The sequence below is a fragment of the Carcharodon carcharias genome, chromosome 3, assembly GCF_017639515.1.
Source record: "Carcharodon carcharias isolate sCarCar2 chromosome 3, sCarCar2.pri, whole genome shotgun sequence".
NCBI classification, from domain to species: Eukaryota; Metazoa; Chordata; class Chondrichthyes; order Lamniformes; family Lamnidae; genus Carcharodon; species Carcharodon carcharias.
The window spans coordinates 188,453,697-188,474,257 of NC_054469.1; the positions used below are offsets into that span (position 1 = coordinate 188,453,697).

The 20,561-nt window shown below is 39.8% G+C and overlaps 1 protein-coding gene across 3 annotated transcripts in view; it reads right to left on the reverse strand.

Annotated features, from left to right (window-relative positions):
- The window catches only part of kif13a (kinesin family member 13A), a 363,930-nt gene that overhangs the window by 195,089 nt on the left and 148,280 nt on the right, over positions 1 to 20,561 (reverse strand). For all 3 annotated transcript variants that reach the window (XM_041183792.1, XM_041183793.1, XM_041183791.1), the window contains exon 4: positions 17,319 to 17,379. In XM_041183792.1, the coding sequence (XP_041039726.1) occupies positions 17,319 to 17,379 (61 nt within the window). The remainder of the gene's footprint in view (positions 1 to 17,318; positions 17,380 to 20,561) is intronic.

The window sequence follows — 20,561 nt, forward strand, 5'->3', positions numbered from 1 at the left end:
ACCTGACCTACCTACCTAATCCCATTTACCAGCTCTTGGCCCATAGCCTTGAATGTTATAACCAGCCAAGTGCTCATCCAGGTACTTTTTAAAGGATGTGAGGCAACCCGTCTCCACCACCCTCCCAGCCATTGCATTCCAGACCGTCACTACCCTCTGGGTAAAAAAGTTTTTCCTCACATCCCCCCAAACCTCCTGCCCCTCACCTTGAACTTACACCCCCTTGTGACTGACCCTTCAACTAAGGGGAACAGCTGCTCCCTATCCACCCTGTCCATGCCCCTCATAATCTTGTACACCTCGATCAGGTCACCCCTCAGCCTTCTCTGCTCCAACGAAAACAACCCAAATCTATCCAACCTCTCTTCATAACTTAAATGTTTCATCCCAGGCAACATCCTGGTGAATATCCTCTGCACTCCCTCCAGTGCAATCACATCCTTCCTATAATGTGGCGACCAGCACTGCACAAACTACTCCAGCTGTGGCCTCTCCAAGGTTCTATACAACTCCAACATGACCTCCTTACTTTTGTAATCCATGCCTCGGTTGATAAAGGCAAGTGTCCTGTATGTCTTTTTCACCACCCCACCAACGTGCCCCTCCGCCTTCAGAGATTACCACCTACAAATTCCCCTCCAAGCCGCATACCATCCTGACTTGGAACTGCATCACCGTTCCTTACTGTTGCTGGGTCTAAATCCTGGAACTCCCTCCCAAACAACATTGTGGGTGTTCCCACAACACACAGACTGCAGCGGTTCCAGAAGGCAGCACACCACCACTTTCTGAAGGGTAATTAGGGTTGGGCAGTGAATGCTGGTCTAGCCAGCGACACCCACATCCCACTAATGAATATTTTAAAAAGCAATTATGATGGCAAATAGCATGTTGGCCTTTATTGCAAAGGGATTAGAGTACAGGAATGAAGGAGTCTTGCTACAATTGGCTTTGGTGAGACCACATGTGGAATACAGTGCACAGTTTTTGTTTCCATATTTAAGGAAGGATATACTTGCCTTGAAGGCAATACAGGCAAGGTTCACTAGATTGGTCCTTGGGGTTAGGGGGTTGTCCTAATGAAGAGAGGCTGAGTAAATTGGGATTATGTTCTCTGGAGTCAAGAAGAACGAGAGGGAGTCTCATTGAAACATACAAGATTTTGACCGGATTTGGTAGGGTGGACGCAGATCGTTTCCAGTGGCTCAGGAATCCAAAACACAGGGTTACAGTCCCATGATAAAAGGACCTATTAGTTAGGACTGAGATGAGGAGAAATTACTTCACTCAAAAGGGTGATGAATCTTTGGAATTTTCTATCCCAGAATGTTGTGGATGCTTCATTGCTGAATACATTTAAGGCTGGGACAGACAAGATTATTGGCATCTCAGGGAATCAAGAAAGTGGAGTTTAAGCCCAAGATCAGCCATGATCTTATTGAATGGGGGAGGAAGCTCGACAGGTAACATGGTACACTCCTGCTTCTATTTCTTGTGTTCTGGAGGTGGATTTTTGAACAGATAGTAGCTGAAGCAGAAAAACACATGCAAAAATAAAGGCTAGAGTTCCTCTTCCTGATCTCAATCCATTGACACTTGATGTAAAATGCACATGTACGAGTTTTGAAAAGGAATGTGATCAACCTGGAACACATTCATGATTGGAAAGACCACTAACATTTTGCATCTGGGCTCCAACATGAAAACTGCCACTACAGTGAGCTAGCAAAGCATTACCACCTACACAATTGCATCCAAACAAGAACCAGTACCTTCAGGGTAGAGTGGGACAGATAACAGCAAAATAGAAAGACAAGAGTAGCAGTGCTATACTAGCCAGCCCTCATTTTGATTTCTGACTCATCAATTGCAGGATGAAAGGAATGTAGCCCCAAAAAGTGCAACAGTAAGAGTAACTGGGTACAAATTAATGTATCCGTGTTAATTCAGTTCACGCTACTGAATTCAATATCCCTTCAAATCACTCATTTCACATCAACAGCAATTGGTGAGACCACATCTGGAATACTGTGCACAGTTCTGATCTCCATATTTAAGGAAGGACATACTTGCATTGGAGGCAATACAGCGAAGGTTCACCAGATTGGTCCATGGGATGAGGGGGTTGTCCTAATGATGAGAACATTTTAAAATGTGAACTCAACAGAAATGTTTTGCAATTTTTTACTTTCTAAAAAAATGGAAAGCTCCTGCAAAAGATGAAGCCACAGTAAGCCGCTCTTCATTTTAAGGGATCGGGCGGGGTGGGGGGGCGGAGAGAGTGGTTTAATAATGATTACCTGCATTAACACATACATATATAGCTTCATGTGTCCTCCATAGCAAATCTCCACTCGGAGTAATTAATGACATTAAGAAGGCAGCAAAGTTAAAATTATGTTAGCAGTAACCAACTGTAAAATCACCCGCACATAAGGATACACTTAGTATTTTAAAAGATAGCCTGTCTTAGTGAACCCACTTCAGGAACTTGCATTCCGGCATTGTCATGGCAATCATGCCAGCAACAAAGTTGCATGGCTCTCTGTTCTCTTTTCTCCCCCACACCCCACTCCACTCCAAATCCATCACATTACCCTCAAATCAGTCACTGTTTTATTTCAAGATACAGCATAAACATCTAATTACTACTCTGCTGCTCTCATTTCCACTGCTGGCTAACTTGATTTTACAAAATACAAGTTGACATTTATCATCCGAGTGGTTATATTTTCCAAATGACCTCCTTCTCCACTGAGACGGAGTACATTGTCTGGCAGGGCCCCTATTAACAATCACAGCACGTATCTTTTTTAAGTGGAAATAAAGCAGTGCCAATGAAAAACTTAGAAAAGTTGGAGAAAAATCATTCACCAAAACATGTTCTAAAATAAATTTCCCTCTGTGTAAGATGCATCATGCATTTCTGCTTCTTCCACCAGTCACTTCTCATAAACTTTACTAAGTTATCTAAGGAGAAAAGTACATTGAAAATGTTACTTCAGCTACAATTCCTGGACTAATGCCAAGTGAAATCTGGCATCATCAAGTTGAAACAAATTCCTGAAATGGGCAGCAACAAAAGGATCATTTTAAGTTTAAATTCAGTTACATTTAAAACTATAATTGAAGTAAATATGGAATATCTGGTGGAAACACAGCCATGCCACTATTAATCACCATGTGTCAGAAATATTAAGAATGGAGTTTCAGCATCAGTATTTCCATTAAAAGTAAATTCAACCCCAGTTCTTTGTAACTGTTTCACCAGTCTTTCAATTTTACTCTGATTTTGGTTGATATTCATTACAATTTTTTTCTAAAAGCAGCACTATCATTCGAGGAAATAGCTGGAGTGAACTCCTGCTTTAGGGATGGACAATAAGTATGGCCTCATCAACATCAGCCACATCCCAAAAATATTAGTATTTTCCAAAAAAATTACAGTATTAAAAAAAATGAAGATCTCCGCTGCTGCTTGTGATGGACAAGGGTAAATTAATCATGTGGTATATCACTGAGCCCTGAGCCCACACAACCACAAGCAATTGGTTCATTCAACAAAGAGGTGCTAAACCTGTTAGAAACTAGGATTCCCATTCTTGGCTTCTCTCTTCCTGCCAGAAAAGGTGTCGGCAGAATCCAAGTAACAATAAAATTGGATTTGGTACTATTTCATACTCCATGACTATATCCATTGTTCAAGTGTGACCACTTGGACTAGCAACCAGAATGAGACATAGTTTCAGCTGTAGGGAGGTTATGGGAAAAATAATGAAGGGAAAGGCCATTTATGAAACATTAATGATTATGTCTTTGCTGCTGTTAGCCTAGCCACTTCAGTGTTGGTTTTAACATGTTAACAATAACTTTACAGCACTGCAGGAATGTACAAAGACACAGCTGAAAAGGCAGTTTTTACTAGTGCCTCCCAATGCTGTAACCCAAGGACATAATTTTTGCTTCTGGTGGCTCTAGCTGTCATTTTTCTGCTCAAGAGCTAATTTTGCACTCAGCTTGTCTATATAGGTAGTTGTCAGGGTATTCACAATGCTGACTTCTCAGCATTCTCGCCAGCCATTGGACTGAAGCTGCGAACTGCAGCCTGCAGTGCACAGATTTTTACATATTGAGCTGTTATTCTTTGCAGCAAAATCAATTCCACAATTAGTGACCTAGACTTCAACAAAGTAATTCTGCAAGAAAATGCATAATCAGAAGCTCCTACAAGTTATCGCCCTTGTTGATATACCAGGAATCTTCAATATTCTGACTACCTGCAAGAAAATATATTAACTCAAAGACTGATTGCTGTCTCTGTCTAAATCTATACTTTTTCTGGAGAAAAAAATAATTCTGAAGTGCTCCTTGAACAAAGTAATAGGCAGTTCAATTTATGTCATACAATTTGAAAAGAAACCTAATGAGCCAATAAACCACTCAACGATAAAAACTTACTGACTTTGAAGCTGCCAGGTTCAAATCATTGTTCTGGGCCATGTCAAACAATCTAAGTGTGGTTGTGCTAGAGGTCAGTGGCACAAACACAATTATGCTTTCTGAAAAACACCTGATTTCCACAAAAAGTTCAGCAAAAGCTGAAAAACTTCCAATGCCTCACAAGGATCAACTGTGAACCAGTTTCACCAATCTAGAATTGACCATTGATCAAGTTCACAAATGGTGCTGATTTAGAAGACCAATAGTCGGATGTGACTACGATTGTATATATTTCCTGTCTATAAATCAGTGTCTCTATTGCTAGAGGAAATAGTTGAAAACAGCTTTCTTTAAACAAAAAGTGTTTTTGAATAAAATTAAAAATATAAGTGATTGAAGTTAAATAGCACACTGCTTGTTTGTTCATGCTGGTGATTCTTTGCAGCGGAAGGTTAACACAGTTTCTGAATCAAATATGTGTGCCAGTGGTTTAAATATACAGAATATAACAGCAATGCATCAAATTACCATTTATAAAACTGATCTGTCATGCAAAAATGAAATATAAAGAGCCGGTCTGGAATCATTTCAGGTTCAGATAATTGGATGAATCATCGCTTTGTCATGAGATCCTGGGTTCAGGGTTACAAGAATTTTAAAAAGCCAATCATGTTTGTTAATAAACCTTTAATTACTCAATGAAGCCTCAATTCATGAACTGTGGTGCCTTTAAACAAATGGTGTTAACTTATTAAAATTAACTTGTTAAAAAGAAAGCCTAAACATTGGTAAAGCTGATGTGAAAATATCGTTCCTATGTTTTCTGTATTACTGAAAGCATTAGGAAAAAGACACAACCAAAAACATTGCATGTCTCATCTATAATCAACACTTAAACATATTTGCTTTCAAAAGTTTGCAATGAATTGCAATGCATGGCTGAAAACTGAACTGCTGCATTTCCTTCATATGTTTAATTCATTTTTGGGAGTTTAATTTTAGTGTTCCTTTGCAAACAGTAGCATCTGGGCAGTCAAAGGTGAAGACAAAAAAAAGCTATTTTTAACAAAGTCAGGTTGTATTATGTATTTTCAATTGTAATGACAATGTAATATGAATGTAGTAAGTAATATACATGATAACCAAGCAGAGCTCATTAATTTTTAAGTGTATGGACAATGTAAAGAAATGGTCATCTGCTAGGAACTAACTTTAGGGGAACAAAAGTCAATGTACCACATTCATAGCACAGCACTGCGGGAAGAGCTGAAATTTAGCTGCCAACAAGCAGTAATACAGTTCTGCAAAGCATAGGAAATGCAGTTCAACATTTCCATCTTTCGTTGTCTGAAAAACAAACCCTGGAAATGTTGATAGGGAAAATCGCTTGCAGTGGTAAAGTCAGTGATAAGGACAATAAATTTGACCTCAATGCCAGAGGAGGGAGAATTGCTTTAAAAACATATAACAAGGATTGCTATCAGGCAACAGCTACTGGAAAGCAAGCAGGTGGATTCCCAGTAAGGTCAGGATTGGGATTGGTTGCAATATCATAGTTAAATAACTGGCTAAAACTCACTCTTACAAGGAAGCATCATTCCTCAGTGAGCTAATGGAGTGCAACTGATGCTCATGGAAACACACTCAAGCAGCAGTCAGCACTTTTAGTGTGGGAGGGAACAAAGACAGGAAAGGGAGAAAAAGAGTGAGAAAACATGAAAAAAAAGGAGATAGAGAGAAATAGAAAGAAATAAAACTACATGCAAAAGATAATATCAGATAGGCACATAGGGGTATAAAAGCACCAGAAAGGAACTGTGATATGATATAGGAATAAATTAAATTTGCAAAAGTACTATGATTAATTTATATAAAATATTCTTTACACTTAGTAATTTATGAATGGGTTCAGACACAGGACATCCACCTGTACATGCTTTTCTATCTTCAGGTGCTGACTGACCTATTTTTTTCAGCATTTTTAAAAATTTCGGAACATAGGAGCAGTAGGCCATTCAGCCCTCAAGCCTGCTCTGCCATTCAATTAGGCCACTGCTGATCTTCCACCTCAAGGCCATTTTCCCGCACTATTCCCATAGTTTTGTTTCTTTATTTTTTCATGGGGTGTGAGTGTCCCTGACAAGGCCAGCAATTGTTGTCCATGCTAATTGTCCTGAACTGAACATTTCAATGTCAACCATATTGCTGTGGGCCTGGAGTCACATCCATACCAGGTAAGGACAGCAGATTTCTTTCCAGTTGGGTTTTGTTTTTTACAATGACTTAGCGAGACTAGATTTATATTCCAGGTTTTTTAATTGAATTCAAATTCCACCAGCTGCAGTGGTGGAATTTGAACCCATTTCCCCAGAGCATTAGTCTGGGCCTCTGGATTACTATTTCAGTGACATGACCACAATGCCATCATCTGCTCCATATCCCTTGATATCATTAACGTCCAGAAATCTACCCATCTGTGTCTTGAATACTCAATGACTGAGGCTTCACAGCCCTCTTGCGTTGAGAATTCCAAAGAATCACCACCCTCAGTGAAGAAATTGCTCCTCATCTCAGTCCTAACTGGCCGACTTCTTTTTATATGAATGTGTCCCCTGGTCCTAGACATCCCAGCCAGGGGAAACATCCTTCCCAAATCTACCATGTTGAGCTCTGTAAGAATGCTGTATGCTTCAATGGGATCACCTCTCATTCTTCTAAACTCTTGAGGATAGAAGCCCAATCTCCTCAACCTCTCCTCATAGGACAATCCCGCCATCCCAGGGGTTAGCTGGTGAACCTTCTGTGCACTCCCTTTATGGCAATTATACCTTCCCTTAGGTAAGGCCAAAACTGCACACAATGCTCCAGGTGCGGTCTCACCAATGCTCTATACAACTGCAGCAAGACTTCAGATTTCCAGTCTTTTGATTTCTAAATGAATCAACTCAATTACATATTAGATACTGCAATGTGAATCTAAAGAACTGACATTTATACCATGAGTGGTACTGTTCAGCTCGCAAGATAGGGAATTATTTTACTTCCTAAGTGACTGTGGGAATGACCTGAAGTTTAGCTGTTGCTGTGATATCCAGTCACCAAAGAATCTGAAAACAATGATTTTGCTTTCTGTGGTTCGGAAAGTACTCTTCATATTTAAAAACTGCATATACTTTATACTTCCAGCCTAACTAAAAGCTACTGGATATGGTATTTATTTAAGCAGCAGATCTGGCATCACAGACATACATGCTGCTTTGCCCGTACGCTATTTGGTTTGACTTCACAGGTTCATTACAGCACAGAAGGAGGCCATTTGGCCCATTGTGTGTGCTCCAGCTCCCCAAATGAGCAATTCACCTAGTGCCATTCTCCTACCTTCTCCCTATAACCCTGTACATTGTTCCTTTTCAAATAACAGTGTTATTCCCTTTTGAATGCCTCGATTGAACCTGCCTCCATCTCAGGAAGTGCGCTCCAGACCCTATCCATGTGCCCCATGAAAAAGTTCTTTCACATATCGTTTTTGCTTCTTTTGCCAATTACTTTAAATCTGTGTCCTCGTTCTCAATCCTTTCATGAGTGGGAATAGTCTCTCCCCATCTACTCTGTCCAGACCTCTCATTTTTTTTGAATAACTCTATCAAATCTCCTCTCAACCTTCTCTTTTCCAAAGCAAATAGTCCTAACTTCTCCAGTCCATCTTCATAACTGAAGTTCCTCATCCCGGGAACCATTCGCGAGAGCCTTTTCTGCATGCTCTTCAATGCCTTCACATCCTTCTTAAGGTGTTGGGCCCAGAACTGGATGCAATACTCCAACTGAGACCAAACTAGGGCCTTATACATGTTCAACATAAACTCCTTGCTCTTATACTCAATGCCGCTATTAATAAAGCCTAAGATCCTGCATGCTTTATTAACCACTCTCTCAACATTTCCTGCCACTTTTAATGAGTTATGCACATATACATATACAGATCACTCTGCTCCTACCCTCTTTAGAATAGTACCCTGTTTTATATTATCTGTTCTTCCTACCAAAATGAATGACTTCACATTTCTCCGCATTGAAGTTCATCTGCCACGTGTCTGTCCATTTTATCAATTTGTCTATGTTCCTTTGAAGTTCTACACTGTCCTCCTCACAGTTTAAAATGCCTTCAAGTTTTGTAACATCTGCATTAATATATATCAGGAAAAGCAAGGGTCCCAACACTGACCCCTGGGGAACTTCACTACAAACCTTCCTCCAGCCCAAAAAACAACCATTAATCACTGCTCTGTTTTCCTGTTACTCAGCCAATTTTATATCCATGTTGCTATTGTCCCTTTTATTCAATGAAAATGGATTGCCCATTAAAATATCATTGAGCTAATACCTCTCAAGTGCCCTCTATGACTTCAGAACCAGTCCACTTATATAAAATGTCTAAAAACATTAGCTATGTCTCATTCCCAATTGAAAGCAGAATACGAATTATGATAATCATCATTATTAATATCTACTCTTTACAAAAGCAAAATACTGCAGATATTGGAAATTTGAAATAAATGCAGGAAATGTCAGAAATACTCAGCAGATCTGGTAGCACCTATGGAGAGAGAAAGAGAGTTAACACATTTCAGGTCAATGACATTTCGTCAGAACTGAGAAAAGTTAGAAATGTAATAGATTTTAAGCAGGCGAAATGGGAAAGATGGACAAAGAGCAAAATGAAAGTCTGTGATGGAGTAGAAGATCGGAAACATTAATGACGAAAGAGTTGGTTGTGTTGGGCCAAAGGGTGTGGGGTAATGGGACAAGTAAAGAAACAAGTATCTGTCCAGAGGAAGTGTGAATGGCAGAATGACTAAAGCTGCCGTCCGAAAGCAAAAATGGGAAAAACAAGATTAAGACTGACACACGCAAAGAATAGGAAACAAAATGGGAGGCAGAGATTACAATCTGAAATTGTTGAACTCAGTGTTGAATTCCAAATCTGTAAAGTGCCTAATGGAAAGATGAAGTGCTGTTCCTCGAGCTTGCTTTGAGCTTCACTGGAACACTGCAGGAGGCCGAGGACAGAGATGTCAGCATGACAGCAAGGTGGAGAATTAAAATGACAGGCCACTGGAAGCTCAGGGTCCCATATGCAGACTGAACAGAGGCGTTCTCCAAAGCAGTCACCTAATTTGCATTCAATCTCCCCAACATAGAGCAGACCACATTGTGAGCAGCAAATATAGTATCTCAAATTGAAAGTACAGGTAAATCTCTATTTCACCAAACCACTGTCCAAATTCAGCAATTTTTCTTACAACCTCCATATACAATACTGTGCATTATGTATTTCTTGACAACAGCCAATTTCAAAAAGTGCTCTTTGAGTTTGCACCACACAAGACAAATGGTGGCATGGATGGCACATGACATAAACTGGTTACACTCCCATTCTCATATCAATTGTTTCACAAATATTCAGATGTTCCCTTTCATTTGTGGTGGTGGTTGCGAAGGGGCAAAATCAATGCTCTTTACCAATGGGTGTTGAGTGCATTTATTAATGAAGAAAAACAACTATTATGTTTGGATTACACAGAAGGGCAGAGCTGAAATACGGGATATAAAAATGACCTCAGTAATTACCACTTCTCTCCCCTTCCCTTTCTGTTCCTAGAATGCCATAATAATCTGATAAACCACACTGTCCTGCCACAAGCAGAGTTTACATATGCTCGGATATGATATTTGTATATTTTATGTATGAGAAAATGGTGACCTCATTCCTGTAATTAAATAAGAAATTCATATCCATCCACTATTTAATCCTTCCCCAGATTATATTAATGGAGTTGTAAGACTTGATGAGAAAGCTGAGATTCTGAACTAGTTGGTAAATACCTGCAGATTAGTATATTAATGAAACTAAACCACATTTGAATAATCCTGTTATCCGGTATTTTTTCATGCGACGTGGACATTGCTGGCAAGATCAGCGCTTGTTGTCCATCCTTAATTGCCCTTGAGGAAGTGGTGGTGAGATGCCTTCTTGAACCACGGCAGTCCATCTGGTGCAGGTTCCATCTACAATGCTGTAAGGAAGGAGTTCAAGGAATTTGATCCAGCAAAAGTGAATGAACAGCAATATAGTTCTAAGTGTGGCTTGGAGGGGAACTTGCAAGTGGTGGTATTCCCATCTGTCTGCTGCCCTTGTACTTCTAGGTGGTCAAGGTCACGTATTTGAAAGGTACTGCTGAAGGAACCTTGGTGAGCTGCTGCTGTGCATCGTGCACACACTGCTGCCACCATGCATTGGTGGTGGAGGGAATGAATGTTTTTTAAATATGGCAGAGTGAGTGCCGATCAAGGGGGCTGCTTTGTCTTTGATGGTGTCAAGGTTCTTGAGTGTTGTTGGAACCGGACCGATCCAGGCAAGTGGATAGTATTCCTTTTAGATGGTGGACAGGCCTTGGGAAGTCAGGAGGTCAGTTACTCGTTGCAGAATTCCCAGTCTTTGACCCGCTCCATAACAGTTACTAAATGAATAAACTTTCAGCTGTGCTATATACTCAACCAGGTAATTTTAAATGAGGGCCTTTCATGTTGTGCCAAACCATTCCCAAATTACCATAATTATTTCCTGTGTAAATGCAATATGATAGAGGTAAAACTGATGTCTAAATAAATCAGTTACATTTCACTCATCAAAATTGAAGTTTCCACGTTATCAGTTAGTTCCACAAGCACAAATACAAATACGAGTTTTCAAGTTGCAATTGCAAGTCAAAGACTCTAGTTAAGAACAGCAGCAGAAGACACTGTAGTGTTTGCTGCTACACATGCTCACACCTCAGCAATGATCTCACTTTGTCTTACACATTTTGATTCAATGTTATGATGTAGACTGCAGATTCTTCTCTCTTTCTTGCATCATACATGAACTTAGTAGTGCTGGGAAACAAGCAACGGATGAAAAACACTGTTCTGACAATAAATATATGAGCAATGCAAACTTCTTAACAAGAGATAGGAAGAAATGTCTCTTTGCCCCTCGGTAAGGAAGCTTGCCTAACATTCAGTCTTCAAAGCTCTTTACATCATCCTTGTTGTAATATAATCATATAGTACATTGAAACAAATAATGTTTAATAATACTGCACTGTGAAAATGTGAGTGATTGGGCTATGTGACAACACTGGTATACTGGTTTAGCAATGCACTATAGCAGAGTGTGACTGGACCTGGATCTCACCAAACGCAAAGATCCTCATTTTAATTCCAATCCAGGAGAAGCATTCATGCAAATTCGGAGAGCTGAGGAGACACTAAGTTCCTCTCATTTTCCTTCAGACAATGGGCAGAATTTTGCCCTTGATGGGTGGGGGCGGGCCCCACCGGCACAGCGGTAGCGGGCAGCTAATCATTGCCGCTGAGACGGGCCCTGCTGCCATCTTGAGTGGCTGACCAAAGGGAAGCGCTATGCACTTCCTGTGCTGGGGAGATTCCCCAACTGTCAAAGTGTGCTCTTTTGTGCATGCGTGCAAAAGAGTGCACAGCTCCCTGAGACTAAGTGCTGTCTCAGGGAGAGCGCTGAAAGTTTTATAAACTTAAAAAATAGAAAAATAAAAAAATTATTCCCCCTCATGTGACAATGTCACATGAGATGGGACATGTTGATAAATAGCACAAAGTTTATTAAACTTTTTTAAAACAGACATGAAACCTCATCCCGCCAGTGGATGAGGTTTCATGTTTTTTCAGAAGCCCCCTGGGGCTCCTGGCCTGCCCGCCAGCCTTAAGTTTGGACGGGCAGGGCTTTTAATTGCCTTAATTATCCTGTCAATGGCCTCAATTGGCCAGTGACAGATTGGCAGGCAGACAGCTGATTACGCTGTCCTCCCGCTTTCCTGAATATTTAAATAGGGCGGGATGACGTCGGGGATTCCTCCTGACATCATCCCGTGTCATTTTTTCGTTGGCGAGCAAGCCCCACCCCCAGCTCGCCAAAGGAAAAATTCTGACCAATGATAATAAGACACCAAGGTCTTGACATAGGTCCCCAACATTCTGTCAGATGAGCAAATGGACAACAAAACAAAACCCTTCACAAAAACATAGCAGCAATATACAAGCATGGTGACGGGTGGATGAAAACACTCCTGCCTCTGGAAATTTGGCTTAATTCAATCCAAACTGATGGCACGAGCAGCATAAGGAGCTGAAAAGAGACAAGTTTGACCTAATTGGAACAGATTCTCTAGACCGCAATGCAAAACTGCCTGATTCATGTAAAACTGGACGCAAAGTAATTCTGAAATGCCATCAATACGCCTGTATTGGCAAATGGAAACATTTCAGTGGGAGGAAAGTAGTGGGCATTTTAATTCTGTTATGTTGCACTGAATCAGGAATGCTCAGTTCTTAGAAAAGATAACAAGGAGATTTAAAAATGTTTAGTTCCCCAACACAGATAAAACTAACTTTAAATGAGCAGTAAAATGCTCAGAGCAAAAGTCATCTGAACTTCTCAAATGAGGCTGTTGATTACCTCCAAGCTTCATTGCTAAGAGTACTCTTCTGCAGAATGGCTGTCCTGGCTGGCAACAAATAGCCTGTGCAATCCATGAAGCTGACAGTGGAATAACACTGATAGTGAGGGATTATGAATGACATTCATCAACTGGAAATATTAAGAGCTAATTACTAAGAAATAAAAATAAAAGGAAAAACTACACAAAATGTTGACGTTTCACAAGCAGGATTATGCTACACACAGGGCCACCATTTTAAATATAGGCAGGCTGATCAGACTGCAGCTGCACATTCCTGCCCATTTTTGGTGCAATCCTGTTTCAAAGCCACTCAGACAGTGACACATAAGATAGTCTCACTATTCCTTAACTCGGAGGAGGTGGGAGCAAGCCAGAGTTGCTTTGTACCAATTCCTTTATTCTTAAAAAATGGAAGTCCTGTTATATTTCCCCCTCTTTTAAAAAAAAAGTGCCCCAGCACCATTTTTCTGTCATTACAAAGATAACTTAAAATACTTGAAGCTCATCAAAAGCTTCAGGTCATTTCTAGTTATGCCCCAAGCTACAATGTGCCAAACAAATGTGAATTAACCCCACACAACTCTTGCAGTGTAAAATAGGTGGCTTTTCCCTGTTAGGGAGTGTACAAGTGGACTGATTCCTTTCATGAACTATGGTTGCAGAGAGACCATTTCCAAACATGAGCTTTTTCATCAAATCATGGGTCACAATGGGGCAGAAGGTTACATCTTGTAAGGTTACAAAAAGATTACATATTTATAAAAAACATCAACAGTGTTCCCACAATATTTGATCATGAATTGAGTGCTCACTTCACAATTGTGCAAATCACGTGTTACGAAAATGTAATTTTTTTCATAATATTATTGTGATTTATTGTAAAGGCAGGTTAATAGTGCGGTCTGGATTAGTTTCCCTGTGTGGATGTGTGTGGGGAATTCAATTGAATTGACGATAGCTAGTCTGGAGCTTTTGAGTTACCAAGAGGGAAGCTAGGTTCAAAGTGCTAAAAACATAAACATGGCTGAAGTTTTAGGAAGAGAGGCATGAGGAACATTTGCATTTTTAGATAAACCAGAGTGGATTGAATTTCAAAGATGTGATGAGATGTTACACCTAGCCATATGAAGCTAAATCAAACAGTGTGTTTATTTTTCCAAAGATTATTGATAATATGAATACTATGATAGATTTGTATTATGGAAAAAGTGAAGTTGCAAAGGCATATCGGAACAATGGAATTTACATTAAAAAGGGTGAAACATGTATACAGGATATAAGGTTATAGGGAAAATTCTCCCATCAGTGGGGGGAAGTGTGAAAGCAGCTGCGCTTCCAATCAGTGCCCCTAATCGGGAATGCACTGCCATTTTACGTGGGCGGGCCAATTAAGGCCTGTCCAGTTTGACATCTGCCAGGAAGTGCAATGCGCTCCCTGTGCAGGTTTGAGGTGGTGGTGGGGGGGGTGTGTGTGTGTGTGTGTGTGTGTGGATTCCCTCGGTCAGGAGTGCGCTCTTTCGCGCATATGCACAGATCTCCCGAGGCTAAATGCTGTCTCAGGGAGATCAGCTCTGATTCAAAACTTTTATTAGACACGTTTAAAAATTTTCCCTGCCACAGGATTTTCCAATTTTTGTTTCTCCTCTTACTGTTGCTGGCCCTGAGTTTCTTCTGGTTACTTGGGTCACCCAGTAGACTATATTTGAAGGTGGTCCTGAAGGGGGTGGGGGGTGGTGGGTTCACAGAGGAAAAATAAAACCATGATACTCTAGCTATAAGTGTGGGTAGGCTTATTGGACCTGTTGGTCTTTTGCCACTTGCCATTTTTCATACATTTAACTTCTCTGCTCGATTCCATTGTATTCTACACCTTACAATATCAATTCCATACACTTCTTTATCCTCATCCCCTTTGATTTTCGTCCATCCGCAACACCATAAAACAATAATACAAAAGCAAAATAATGCAGATGCTTGAAATCCGAAACAAGAACATAAATAACATGTGAAGGGGTATAGCGCATACCTCTGCCATGCTGTGTTAACACATTATTACAATTGCACAGTTCATTTTTGAGGCTTTTCCCTGTTGATGCCCTTTAACTATAAAGCTGAAAAAACGAATCTTTGTATCCATCTCACTGAGGAGGCTTCAGGCCAATCCACTCTGTTCACATTTTTTCAGCTGTGGCAAATTCCACCAAAGCAGCTGAGACAATCCACAACATCCTACATAAAACAACCAGCAACATTCTTTAAAAAAAAGTAAATTCGCCCTATCTCATAACATTAGCGGAACCCTTCAGAATCTGGTCCAAACCCCAACCCGTATCTTCGCCAACAAACTAATATCTGTTTGTCCATGGGCCATACCAAGTGGCCCACATACATACTGTGTACCAAGTTTTTTTTTTAAATCTGTCCATTAGTTTTTGAGATATATTGTTTACAGGCAAACAGACTAACAAATAGGGGTAAAAACATTACCAGCATTTTCTGGTTTTTATACCATAAAATAATGATTTTTACGTGGGGGGTTGGGGGGGCTGGGGTATGCGGGGGAAAATGTAAAGAAACAGAGAAAATACAAAACAAGGTAAAAAAAGATAAAGTCACATAAGGAATCAAGTAGCAAGGAAAGGCATTACCAGGTGTAGCACTAAGCCATTTAGGACCAGGCATTCTCAGTTTAGATTCCCAGTCTGTGCTAAATTAGTTGGTCTCAAGTAATATCAGATATGATAATTGGCCTGAAACATCCCTGAGCTAGGGAAGGAGAGGAATAATTCCATCTCGGTTCGAAGTACCAACTGGCGTCCAAGTGATTCCAACTGGAAACAGTTCCATGAGGAAAAGATTGGGTTCCGCTATAATGGTCTCCAGGGTTGAACAACCCAGCAATACCAATCAACTTGGTTTGTAAAAGGAAATTGGCTGCTTGTGCAGCACCCAAGGTTGCAGAGTGCCAGGTGTTTGTGAAACCATAACCCAGCAGGAATCAGATCTGTCAGGAGAAACTGACCAAAGAAAAGTGCAATCTAAATGAGATAATAAAATACTGAAGGGAGCTGATGAGCAGATTCCTCATTGCTTCTCCACAAAAGAATTCCACCAGTTTTAACAAACCCTGGAGGACAGTTATGCCACCAAAAGCTAAGTGCTGACTATGAACTATATAACGGCTATGGTTTAAATTTAGTTGGGAAATATGTCAAGCTAATTTTGGCTGATTGCAATACATTTGCAACTGTACTGTAAGAAGAGCATTGTGATCTACAGTGAGGCAGTTTGATGGCTTGCATCCACTCAAGTATTTGTGATAATATTTGTAAGCCACATCCAAAACCAGTGCTCATCCAGGAGTTCCTTTAGGGTTCTGCAGTTACATCCATGAGGAAAAATACATTGACATTGGCAAATAAAAACTAAATCTATCCATTGTGCAAACTGCACAAAGAATATCTTAAAACTATATACAGCAGCTCGCAAGTTGTTAATGCTGTTCATATTGTTAACTTATAATTCATAAATACACACCAAAGTTCAAAGTGGGGTCCCTGGACTGCCTAAGGATGTCACAGGAGACTCAAGGAGCTCTCTCTAACCAGTTTTCCCATTTGTTTTTTTCTGGCTTAGTTCACATTATTTCTGTATGCGAATAAAACACATCTCCTGCAAGGACTGTGTGGTTATCCTTTGGGAGGTTTCTTAGAGAAAATGATTTCCGGGAGTACGCCATTGTTTCCAGGGACCACCCCTCAACAAACAAAATATTCAAATTGGGTTTCCCCAGATAAAAAAATTTCGAAATACAAATTAACTAAATTGCCTGAGTTGTTTTAATCCAACTTGCGGGACTATGGTTTTAACGCCCAATGATTCATTTTTCTCATGTTCTAAAAGGTCTCTGATGAAACTCATTAACTTTAAAATAAAGAGGTGGGTACGGTGGAGGAGGGGGACAGATAAGAAAATGTAGAGAAAATACCTCCAAGTTCAAAAGATTACATTTTCAATGGAGCCAAATACATTGAATTTCATCCACTTGTTTGTGAAACAATTCTGGGAAGTTAATTTTTTATTACATTTTTAAAAAGCCTCAAGAAAAAAAAGCCCTAATTGTAAAGTAAATTGATTTACAGTTACAATCAGTTCTTTAATGTGGAGGTGGCATTTCCGTGGACAGTTTCACCATATCAAATGTAAAATAGTTAATCCATCCAAAAGTTTATCAGCACAATTAATTGACAATCTTATCACAAGTGCTCAAGATATACACATATAAACATGTGCAACAAATGGAATCAAATGGTTTTATAATTTTACAGTTAGTAAAAGGCTCACCTGCATATTTTGCTTTGTTGCTTTCATCCATGGACCAAAAACAATGGTCAAATGCAAACACCTATTTAAAAAAATGAAAACCAATTATCACTTGTGTAATAATTACAGAATATACAACTGAACTTCTTGAAGCTTCTGATGCACTTTCTCCTCTCTACAAAAAATGAAGGCAATCTTTATTCCACGACGAAAAACACCACAGAAAATAAACTTCTCCTTTTGCTCAAATGGTATTAAAAATGCACGCACCTTTCCAAAAGAAAAAATTAATTCTATGTGGCAATAAGAAAAATTCAATGCTTCACATGCTTTAATAAGACACACTTTTTATCTAGTGCACAAATACACCTTGGACAATCATTTATTGGATTTTGTGTAAAGGATTGCATAGTATGATTTAGAACTGGAGGCGTTTACTTGGCCCTGAGCCAATAAATACAATCCGTAAACAGAGTAAAACACTGAACCGCTCTGAGGGGTGGGCCTGAACATTTGATGTACATCAATGTAATATTGACTTGAAATGCATTTTAAGTTTGGTTTTTTGAGGTGGGGGGTAGGGGTAGAAGAAATCGGATTACCAAGTTATAGCAGAAGAAAAATTCCTCAGACACTACAGCCTGTGGGCGATTCTAAACTTGCAACATTTTAGAGCTTCATCAGCCCAAAATGTCTCAAATTGCTTCACACTACACTTTAGAAGTACAATCATTTATTTAGACACAAGTGTTGGAAATTGTGCACGTAATGTCCCATAATAAGAGAAATAACCAAATGAGTCTATATATTTGACATTTATGATGGAGGGACCAAAGTTGGCCATAACGTCTGGAAAATTTCTTGCTTTTCCATTAACTAGAACCAGGGGATCTTGAATATCCAACTTGAAGAAGCAGATCTCTCAGCTAAAGACTTTAAAGGGAAATGTCATAGCATGTCACAGGCTACCACTGGCACTGACTTAGGAAGCGGGAAATCTTCAACATTACCTTCGGCAGCGATTCAAAATTAACAAGTCAGAAAAAACGTAAGGACAGCATTAAAATCCTTAACTCAAACACACATAACTGTGTGGTTTCCCCATCAATCGAGTACTATTTTTAAGGTTGCAATTATCTGCAAAATATGCAACCTAAAGCAATTAATTGCAATACTAGACACTGAAACATTCCTACCCTCACCACCTTTGTTTATTGCAATCTCATCAACAATTTAATGAATTACTGAAAAAGACATGTCAAAGCATGTGGAAGGGCTAGGTATTTCATAGATTTGAGCAACAGATGAAGCTAGCTATTTAACACCATTACTATGCAACAGCAACAGTAGTGATATTTGCCACTAACAGGATGCTGCCATCAAGCCAAAAAGCCCATCACATTAATGAGTAATGTGGTATATGAATTTCAGTGCCAGTGTGATGCTAGGTATGTAGGCCGTACGCCCCAAAGACTGGCGGATCATATCAAATAGTGTACCCCAGCCTCTGTTCACAACGGGCAAGGCACAGACTATACTCAACCAGCATGTCCTTGTAAAACTCTAGATAGTGCCCAACATTAGATGTGATTCTGCGCTTTGGACAACATTTGCTAAATAATCCTCAGTGTGCTAATAATAACGCTGACAACCAATTTAAGATCATCAGTCAGGCTCAGAGTGTGGCACATTTGCTACATAAATTAATCTATGCAGACAGAAAGAACATGTACACACATTGCACCTGTTTCAGCTAAACAAATTAAGTGACAGCCATTCGCTGACTCATTCCTCAGGACAATGCCTTGACCAATTAAGTCAAGCTGCCAGGTTTAAATTTGAAACAATGCTTAACTGTCAGTCACCATCACTGGTGCATTCTCTATGTCAACGCTTCTACCAGAGTCCATTTGCCAACCAACCAGTACTCTCTTCACATACAGTATAAATTGTTGTTTACTCCTGATAGTGGTATTCTTGTGAAGTGATCTGATGAGTGCAAGGCGAAAAGCTTCAACATGTCTCTTTTTTCAGCAATCCTCAAGTCCTGTACTACCAAATGACTAATTTAATGAATCACAGAAGAATACGATTCAGAAACTACATGAGTGAACAAATGCACAGTGATATGATCAGTTAGAGAGACAGAGAGGGAGAGAGAAAGAGAAAATGAGAAATAGAAAGGAGAGAGGAACAAAAACATTAACACACATTGCACAAGTGAGAGGGAAAAGTAGAGAAAAGGGAAAATAAAGGATGGACACAAACACACATACGAACAAGGCAAAAAAAAAAGAAAATAAACCAAAAACTGAGGACATCTGAATTCAGATATTTTAGGAACTAACATAAACCAGGCAAATTTAAGACTGGTCAGTTCAATCATGTTCACCCAAAATCTTAATCCAACACAGACCTCACAATTCAACTCACCCCACCAAAGAAGGTTAATGTTAACAGAATGTGATTCCGTAAAGGAAGATGGAGTAATTGTACATTTGAAGAAAATATCAACTGAGTTATTGACTGCACAGGAGAGCATTCGGCCCATTGAGAACATGCCCATTCTCTATAGAGCAATCTACTCAGTCCCATTCCCTTGCTCTACCTACATAACCCCACAAGTTTATTTGCCTCAAGTGCCCATTCAATTTACTCCAGTTCCACATCCTCATAGCAGCAAGCTCCAGGTCAGTACTGTTCACTGCGTGAAAAAGTTCTAGCTCACATCCCCACCATTACCTCTTGCCCAAAACCTTGAACGTATCCCCTAGCCCTTTTACTATCAGCTAGTGGGAGCACTTTCCTTGTCTACCTTATCTAAACCAGTCATAATCTTGTTCACCTCTATCAAATCTCCTTTTAATTTCCTTAGCTCCAAGGAGAACAATTCCTCAGCCTTGGAACCATTCTGGTAAATCTAACATGCACCCTTTCAAGGACCTTCACGTTGCTATGACCAGTAGGTCATAGCCCTGAATTACTTATGGACATATTGAACTTTTAAATAAGACATGTGTTTAAAAAAAAAATGACATACAAGCAAAAACGGGCTGCGACTGTAAGATAGCCACTTGCTGGAAAATCCCCATGTAGATTACTCGACCAACTAGGTCAGAAAGAGCGGAATGTTACACCTAAAAGGTGTGACACGTCCTACTGCGGACAGAGGCACTTCATAGGAAAAGATACAAAGCAAACTGAACTGTAATCTCCTGTGGCTGTGGAGGTGATGGAAAATGATTACAGCCTCAGCCAAAACTA